Below are 9,643 nucleotides of genomic sequence, written 5' to 3'. Positions count from 1 at the left end.
TATTTATTTGTCGGTGTAATCGAGGAGTATATATCTAGTCTTTTATAGTACCGATGACAATTTTGGTACATTGTGTGTAGCGTAATAAGTTATTCTTTTTTTATAAAAAAAAGCATCAGAAAACTATATTAAAGTGTGTATTTTTACTACTAAAGCAATGCATTTATCACGCATATACGAAATTAAAAAGAAAGTAATAATTTTGATCCTATATTTAACTCCAACTATAGCTATGAAAATTATGTGTTTACAAAATCTAAGACTGTTTGAAGTACACAATGCAAGTAAACCACGACGATTGATAGAGGAAGTTTTTAAAAATTTTATCTACAATTTAGAACCTCAGTATACCAATTGTATAAATTGTACAATCGTCCAAAAATTTTCGCTTTAGGTACGTTGCTATAATTGAGAGTTAAATATTGTTTATTAAATGCTGAAAAATGTTTTTAAATGCGAAATATATACAAAAAACAAAAATTACAGATTTAGAAAAAGGTGTGCGTTTGGTTCTAATAGAAACAAATGAAGATACATAATAACATGTATATTATATTATTTATTATTACAAGATTTATAAAAAAAGGTAATAACATTAAATATTTTCAGCATTATTTGGACAGTAAAAATTGATAGATGAGCGCATTTTTCTTAGTTTTTGTATTTTCATGTATAAAAAAAACGCTGTTTGTATCTTGATCAATAAAGGCACTTAAGGTCTAGCACTTATCGATATAAGTAAAGATCATGATACGACGATCATACTTATTCGTTTTATTATTTACAATAGGCATACATTATTTCACTCCTAGCTCGTGATTAAAATTTGCTATTCTGTTATAGAAAATAAATATCAATAACGTAGAATTTAAATATTTCTGCAATTATAGAAATATATAACTCATTCGATAAAATCTTATTTGCGTAATTCTCCTATAGAGAATAAATATTAATAATGTAGAATTAAATATTTTTCTGCAATTTAATTACAGAAGGAATATAACTCATTCGAAAAAAATCTTATAATATCTCTTTTTTAATAAACAAATATTATTTATATTAATATATAAATAACATGTTTAACATGTTTTGCATTATGATATGCTGTAATTGACACTTCTTTAGAATGTTCAAGTTAAATTAGAAGTTTGCGAGTTTTCTTAGTAAACGAAGCAAAACGTATGACCTAACTGCATTCATTGTGCAGAATGTGGAATCTACAAGAAGTTGCAACTCCATATTTTGCAATTCCATATTTTCGATTTTAGTACTATCGATGTGTATCAAAAAAATTTTCTATACAAAATGTATATGTATCTTATGACAATATGTGAAATCACAGAATATTTTCAGTTTTTATTTTATTTTATATTTTTTTTATTTAAAAAATGCGTCAAATTGATGTTTAATATTTCAGTATTTCAATATTTGAACAGGTATCAAACACTGATATGAATGTACAGACGAACAATTTTTTTATACATTTTTATATATCATTGTATCAATCTTTTATAATTTTTTTTGTATTATATGTAAGCACGATGATATGTCTCAGATGATTTGACAAAACATGACGAGCAATTTTATGGAAAAGACAGCAGATACAACAGGACGGAGATGAGAGGAGATGAAAATTAAATTTTGCTCGCAAAAATATGAATTACACTTGCAGTCTTTTCTTTTCGTGTGCATTCTTTTCTATAATTTATCGAATGATTTATTTAATAGAAAATATTTGAACAATTTTTCTATAACGCTATATATTATTCTTATGTACAAAGATTTTAGATTTATTGTCATTGTTTGTATAGACTATTATGTAAAAAATAGCTCCTTTTTCTTTTCGGCTTTTCGTATAAAATACCGAACGAAAATTTAAGTTTCTACATTATATAGAAATTACAAACAACACCAATACAATCTACATCTTGAAATCTTTTGGCAACGATAAAATTTACGATTTGAACGAAATCTTATCCGCGAATTAAATCGCGTTTTCTTATATATTATTTAGTAATCAATCAATAGAGACAAACTCTTAAAATATTTTACAAGTTTGTATAAGTATAAATATTTTCAATCCTTCCAAAGCAAAACAATTATGCTTCAAATTGTAAAAAAAATGCATATCCTATATATGTATAAATAGGAGTAACGTGAGACGATATTATTACTAATTTTACAAATTAAATACAAACAAATAACACGCAAATATTAATAATAATCCCCTTGTATCATTCAACTTGGAAGCTCAATAATACTGAATTTTTATCAGCTTCGAGAAACTTTATCGTTATTACCTTAGAATTGAAAATCCCCGTTAATCGCCATATTAATGATTAAACTAAATATTTAATTATAAATCCCTGTTTTTCCGTGCTTGCTTTTATCATTTGTAATTTCACGTGCATCCTTTTCTCAAATCGGTTTTCATGTTCGGTCGAACAAATCTGAAAGCCGGTATACGCGAGGCGGGTCTAGGAATTCCGCTTATCACAGCAGCTGGCTTGCTTCCGGTGCTCCAGTTGGTCGGCTGTCTCAACCGAGTCTTATTCTCAGTTTTAGGCACTTGATTCGGACTCTAAAAGTCAATAGAATATATTATAATTCCTTCACATATTCGATATGTAATAATTTGTTCCTAATTCTTTTAAAATATCAAACTTGAAGAAGTAATGAATAAGTTTGATTAGTTTATTATTGTTGAATATTTAAATTTTGTTTTATAATGTCAGAGTAAGTGTTTACACAAAGTAATACATACTTCTGTCTTTTCAATTACTACAATTTCATCCTTGGTCTTTGCTATGTTACCTTCGGCATTTCCTTAAAAGATGCACATATATTTTTTATTTACTTAATTTATTTCAAGTTAAACTATTCATTTAATTAGAAAAAAATTATCTAATTACCATCATTTAATGCGTGACTAGACCCAGTAGGACTGATTATCGGAGAACTACTTTTCATACTTAAATCATTATTTAGTAAATGTTCATCAATCTCGTTGTGTTGAACACCGTTTTTCAAAATTGGGGAAGGCAAATCCTTTTTCTCTGCGACCCACGTGTTCTCTAGAACTTGTCTGTTCAATTTGGGCGATAAATCTTGCTTTAAACCTGAAGATACAAATTTAGAATTAGCGATTTTTCAACGATATCTTTAAAATGTTCATATGAAATTATTTTAAATTAATTTTATATTTTCTAGGTAGTAATTTACAACACTTACTCTCTTCCTGCATTCGCACTAATTGATGTAATTGCTCGATATTCATTGTTTGTTTGCTACACGAATTATGATTACTGCTGTCAGAGCATGTACTAAGTCTATCATCCAAATCGGGAGCGCTGTGAACGCTGTGAGTACTCTCTATGCTCTCTGTCGAGCCAGCAATCACACTCTCCATCGGAAATTGATTATTCGTATTCACGTTGGCCTCGAGCAGCCGTTGTTCGGAGCCGCCCTTCATCTTGCCATACGGATGTAACTTGCTTGGCAGTTGCGACTTTTTTGTGATGTTTTGTTTAATATTGGATTGCGAGCCCTTGATGTATCCTATACTGGATATGCTTGTACGAACAATAGGTACACCACTGACATTCTTTAGCGAACTCGATACAAGATTGGGATTGGATTTCTGCAGGAACTGTGGCAATTTTGACAATGCCCTCGGCATGTTCCTTTTCTGCATTTTCGGAAGATGGGGTTTACAAAACGTGCTATCCATGCTTGGATGCGTCTCGACGTTCTCACTAGCGATATTATTAGTTCTTTCGATGGGGTTATTTTTCTTTGTAAAAGTGTAAAATTTACGTTGGTCCATTGGCAATTCCTTTTGAGCGATTACAGCCGTTTCATTCTGGCTTGTATATTGACTGGTCATCCTGGTAAACGCCGACTTTTTGTACGTGTAGTATTTGTTCATCGAAGAACCGTCAGTCTCATTTTCATTATAGGCTATATGAACATTTTCCTTGGTGTCTCTCAAATTAGGATGATCGCTAGGAATATAATTGTACGTGGAATCCAGCTTGCGTTCGTCACTTCGTTGAATCTCTGCTAGCAATTCTCGTCTTAATGACGTGGGAGCTTTTAATGTGGGATGCACAACTTGTTGCGACTGGTCCAAATGTTTCGTAGCGAATTTCGATGTTGCGTTCGGCATACTTGGATTCATTGGCGTGGATCGGTTATAAACAGGCACGTTAAAAGACATATCTAAAGCGCTCTCCTTCGCAAGTGTCTCACGCGTGAAAAGCGCTACGGATTCGATTTTATCTGGCAGAATATCACATGTTATATTCAAATCTGCTTTATTTACGCGCATTGTAGGTATGTATGTATTGCTGACAATCGATACTGGAGAATTTGGTCTGTCAGCTTCTTTTGCTGAAGATAGATATGTAGTATCTAGTAATTCAATGCCATTACTTGCTTCATTTTGTAATTGCACGAAATTAGTATTAGCATTAGGCTCGGCTACAAAAGTGGAAGACAAAGTGGCCTCTTGTTTGTCGAGACTTGATCTTGCTGATGTTCCACTAAGAGTTGCCGCATTATACGTCTCGTTCAAGACTTTATCGAGTTGAAGAAATTCTTTGCAGATATTGCTTAAAGTATTTGTGCAATAAATTTTGTCCGGTGTAATTGTTTTGTCAGAGTTTTGCATCACATATGTTTCATTATTAATATCATCAGAGTTTGAGCTTTTTTCCATGTTGCTGTTTTGAGCCGTGTTTTTATTTATTACTGGTGGTATGTTGTTTTTAGTAAATATGGACTCGTTTGCGATAACAGATGCACTCAAAATAGAAGGCTGTGATATGTTCATCAACATATCACTGAACTCGGGTTCTCCTAAATTTATAAATGAATCTATTCCTTTGGATTGTGACATGTTTAAGAAAGCTTCCATGCTTTCCTGCCCTGATGTTACTGAGATTTCATCGGATAAGATATTTAAAGCCGTTTTAGTGGACGGCTTTAAGATCGGTGGCACAGATTCTTTATCTCTAATTATTGCAGGTAAATATTTTTCCACCTACATAATGATACAAAATAAAATTTCATACATTTAATATAATAATATTATAATATAATAATAATATAATAATATTATAAATTTTAATTAATATATAATTAATTGGTATTGTACAACAGAAAAATATTCATAATTAATTTTACAAAACATATAAACAATAAAGTTTCCAGATTGCTAAAAAAAACACAAACATCTTCAATAACAAGATGTTATATTTTTTTCTTCATAGTTTCCTATGATATCAATACACATATCTTTGATACAAAGCTTCCAATATTTTTTTTAAGTCTATATTTAGAATGCTATTTAGAATGCTATTTAGACTTGTCATATTTCTTTGATTGTCGAAAATTTTTGAAAATTTATCTTGCTTTTGAGCTTTAAGAACAGTATGCTTGCTTTAAGAACAGTATGAAATCCGAAAGAGCTAATTCCAGCAAATAAGATATGTGATTAATCTCAACCTTTTTCTTGGCCAAGAAAATTACATGACAATATCGCTGCGCGATATCGCCGAAAAGAATCATCGTTTTTACCAACATTTGAATTGATTTCATATTATTCCAAAAACTCAAAAATATTATGAAAGATAAATATTTTCAAGCTATCGAAGATATTAAATGAAATGTGAAAAATACTTTGAATAGCATTTCAACAGATTTAAAAGAATTAAGATTTTGTATCAAAGACATGTGTATATGAATGGATTATTTTAAAAAATAAAATATAACAATTTATTATCTGAAATGTCTGTTTTTTATTATTGCAATCCGGGAATTTTATTGTCAGATCATATAAGCTGTTTATTTTAAATATAAGGAAAATCTTTTTATATATATAAATTCATACTTTAATATTAAATATCTACATAGAATATATATAAGACGGTTAAACAACCTACATTTTCTATGTATGTAATATCTATATCTTGCAGCTTCTGTACATCCGTTGTAGAAGGCGGTAAACCCTCGAAAATCGATTCAAAGCTCATTCGAGCTGATCGTTTCTTAGGTCTCGTGAATGTTCTCGTATCGATGCATTTTTTGTTATCTAAATATACATACTAAATTTAATAGCAATAGCAAATAATACTTGGATTATGAGAGTGTAACAACATTACAAACAAAGCTGAGAATATTTAGCAGATAAATTAATATTATCATGTACTATATGTATTAATATTATTTTGTACTTCGAACATCCAATTCCGGTTCTGTCTTCAGCCAGGCATATATATCCTGAATTGTAGATCCAGTTGAGCATTGCAGAGGCATATACAACCTAAGAAAAAACAAATCTTAAATTAACGATTAAATCGAAATTAATTTAGTCAAGTCAATTTATTAACATTGAAATGCAACAAAAAAGAATATTTAATATTTCATTTTATTAGAAAATAAAAATATATTATCTATTTTCTCAAAATTAATTAAGTGAAAGATGCACAGAGCAAGACACAAGTGCAGTTAGTAAGACGCAAATTGAATCTATTCTTATTTAAAAAATATATAATCATAATCATAGTTTGTTATACATTTTCTAGACACAAAAATATTCGTAATTAATTTTACAAAACATATAAACAATAAAGTTTCCAGATTGCAGTGCTAAAAAAACACAAACATCTTCAATAACAAGATGTTATATTTTTTTCTTCATAGTCTCCTATGATATCAATATACATATCTTTGATACAAAGCTTCCAATATTTTTTTAAGTCTATATTTAGAATGCTATTTAGAATGCTATTTAGAGTACTTGTCATATTTCTTTGTCATCAAAAATTTTTGAAAATTTATCTTGCTTTTGAGCTTTAAGAACAGTATGAAATCCGAAAGAGCACAAATAAATCTAATTTGCGCTCTACTAATTACACTTGACTAATTGGTTCTCTCCCTTAATAAATTTAAAAATCAGAATTGTGTGTAAAATTTATGAGTAAAATATAATCGAGACACTATCATATCTCCTAATATATTCTACATTTACATAATATAGTATAAATTATGTACTCTATTGGAGAAAATTCGATTTTTTACACTACCATTTTTACACTAAATTAAACTACTACACATTAAAGGCTGTTTTACATAAAGTATCTAAATGCAGGAGCATAATGTAAATAACTTTAACAATGAAATAACATGTATTATTCTGTAACATGTCAATATTGAGTATTCAATTTAAGTATCATATGCTTTTACATTTAGTTTTATTAATTTTATAAGTAGCTCTTTTAATATATACTGATCTAGTATATAATACAAGTACCTAAATTCGTCATATATTTCATGTAATTTGCATAAATAATGTATGGATCATCAAAGTTTATGTTTTTTGTCATTACACTGGACTACATAAAGCTTTTATCTCATTTATATATTTTTATTTACCAATATTAGAGTCAGATTATATTAACAATCATAAAACCTAATTACTTCTTTTCTATATTATATCATAAAATTTCAAATAATTTAGATTACATATTTATATTACTATATTGTCTATATGAAAAAGATTTGTGTAAATTTAGTGTAAACAATACATAAATATTCTATATGAAATGTAATCTTAAAATATACAACCCTGGTAAAAGTTATCTTCTACATTTCCAAGTTATTTTAGAAACTTATGCCACAACTATACTATAATATATAGACAATTCTTAAATATGTATAATTAAAATTGACTCAAGAGCAATATATATTAAAGAAAAATGCAGAAATCTATCATTTAAATGAAACTTCATCTACAAACAACACATGCTCCCAATTCAAAACGTACTGTTATTTATTATGTTCATTATTCTTATTGTTTTTATTCGTATCCCGAGTAGAAAAATGGAGCAGGGGCGGAATTAAAGACAAATATGGTGAGCATATTCCAAGGAGGTGCGAGCCGATTAAAGGGTCATCGACGGGCGAGCGACACCCACCAAACGTCGTCGTCGTCATCGAAATGCAGGTCCAATAAGTCGATGTAGTCGACTTCATCGATGAGGTAGCCATCGTGTGTGTGTTCCACTCGCGTAACAGTCCCGTTCAGATCCGTGATGCCCGCTGACATATTTTTCGGCCGAGTGTTATCGCGTCGCACGTATACGTACACACATATTTCACCGTTCCCAGGTCGCCCCCCCGAAAACGCGCGCGTGTGAAAATAGATCAGCGAGAGAGAACAAGAGAGAAGGAAAGAAAGACAGAGAGAAAGGGGGAAAGTGGATTTAACTCGCGACGAGTAGGAATGACCGTGACAACGGTGACGATTCTTGTTGCGCACCGGAAGGGAAAAAAATTATATGATCACGGTCACCTGAGTCTCGGATCTCGTCGCAAGACATAACCACAGCGAACGCGAATTGACACGAACACATAAGAATGCTACGTTGCGCCGAGACTGCGTTATTTTCGTGCCAACGTCACGACGCACCCGGCGCGAGATTGATATAGACGTCACACCGGACGGCGAATTTGAATTTCGGAATACTTGGGCTGCATTTTCATGCTGACGCTCGACGCTCGATTCGAGAATCAAACAGGACACTTGATCAAAATTGACGAATACTATGCATCAGTCAAATACCGAGCGTCGAGCGACAAAGTACATTTACGAGCCGCTCTAACCGGCCGTTTCAGCGACAAAAAAGATCACGTAGTCAAAATTGACAAATATCAAGTGTCAATTTTGATCAATTATGATCATTTTGAATGACTCATGAAAATGTAGCGTCAGAACGAAAAAACAGTCTTAGATTGCGTTTCCATCAAGCGACTGCTTCTTCCGATCAATGGTGACGTCAGAAACGGCTTTACATATCTTTTGCCTATATATGGTGGAAAACGCTATTAGCGCTACTCTGTCATTCTATCTTCGTTGTTTATTAGATATAAAACAAAGATAAAATGTCACAAATAACGCTAATAGCGTCTCCCCGAACGCATCAATAATCTTTAACAAAAAAAAATGTCTTCTTGAAATTAGAAATTTTAAATATAAAATATAAAAAGAATTGCAAAAAAATATTTCCTAATATTTATGATTTTTTTCGTATTTCTCAATTTAAGTCCGATGTTTCTAATAAGTCTATTCATGTTGATTTTGGTATTCAGAATCTTTATTTCCTTCTCTTTTCAATGCAGAAAAAATTTTTGAGAATTTCAAGCAACGCGAATAAATTTAATGCTTTAAATATTGTCGATTTTTTAATGCTACATTTTGATATTTTTAATTCTTAATCTCTGTAACATTTTATTCTCTTTTTTCCTTCAAGCTTTGTAGCTAAATCTTTATCTTTCCTTCTTCTTTCTTCATCTTTCCTTCTTTTCTCGTAAAGCAATTTCCAATTTCAAATCTTTTTTCCAAATAAGTTAAATAAACTTAATAATTCTATTCGTGTTAATAAAATAACACAAATATTTGTATTATAATTATAAGACAGATTAATTGATCATCAATTTGAGTTTAATTGAAATTGCTCTAATTTAGTTGTGCTTATTTCAGTTATTGAGCGCAACGGAACACATCAGACCTGTTCTTTTTAGCCGAATTTTTGCATTCAATTCATCTTTTTTCCTTCAGGAGGAAAGAAGAAGAAGAAAG

The 9,643-nt window shown here is 30.4% G+C and overlaps 1 protein-coding gene across 1 annotated transcript; it reads right to left on the bottom strand.

Moving 5' to 3' along the window:
• Nucleotides 1-2,401: 2,401 nt before the first annotated feature.
• On the bottom strand, nucleotides 2,402-8,110 carry LOC105619049. The gene is made up of 7 exons (XM_012200578.1): nucleotides 7,980-8,110; nucleotides 6,237-6,325; nucleotides 5,946-6,094; nucleotides 3,232-5,044; nucleotides 2,913-3,119; nucleotides 2,765-2,826; nucleotides 2,402-2,581 (listed from the first exon to the last, which is right to left on the bottom strand). Exons 1-7 carry the CDS (start codon nucleotides 8,108-8,110, stop codon nucleotides 2,402-2,404), a joined length of 2,631 nt encoding a protein of 876 aa, XP_012055968.1.
• Between the last annotated feature and the right edge of the window lie 1,533 nt (nucleotides 8,111-9,643).

This window comes from Atta cephalotes, assembly GCF_000143395.1.
Source record: "Atta cephalotes unplaced genomic scaffold scaffold00019, whole genome shotgun sequence".
In the NCBI taxonomy this organism is placed as follows: domain Eukaryota; kingdom Metazoa; phylum Arthropoda; class Insecta; order Hymenoptera; family Formicidae; genus Atta; species Atta cephalotes.
Note: the sequence above shows the minus strand (reverse complement) of the source record. Positions and strands in the feature narration are given on the sequence as shown.

Bases quoted from the DNA above. Each gene is read 5' to 3' on its own strand.
- LOC105619049 (XM_012200578.1), bottom strand. From the start codon at position 8,110: ATGTCAGCGGGCATCACGGATCTGAACGGGACTGTTACGCGAGTGGAA. The intron at 2,827-2,912 runs GTAATTAGATAA...GCATCTTTTAAG, and splicing joins TAGTCACGCATTAAATGATG to GAAATGCCGAAGGTAACATA. The intron at 2,582-2,764 runs GTATGTATTACT...ATTGACTTTTAG, and splicing joins TAGTAATTGAAAAGACAGAA to AGTCCGAATCAAGTGCCTAA.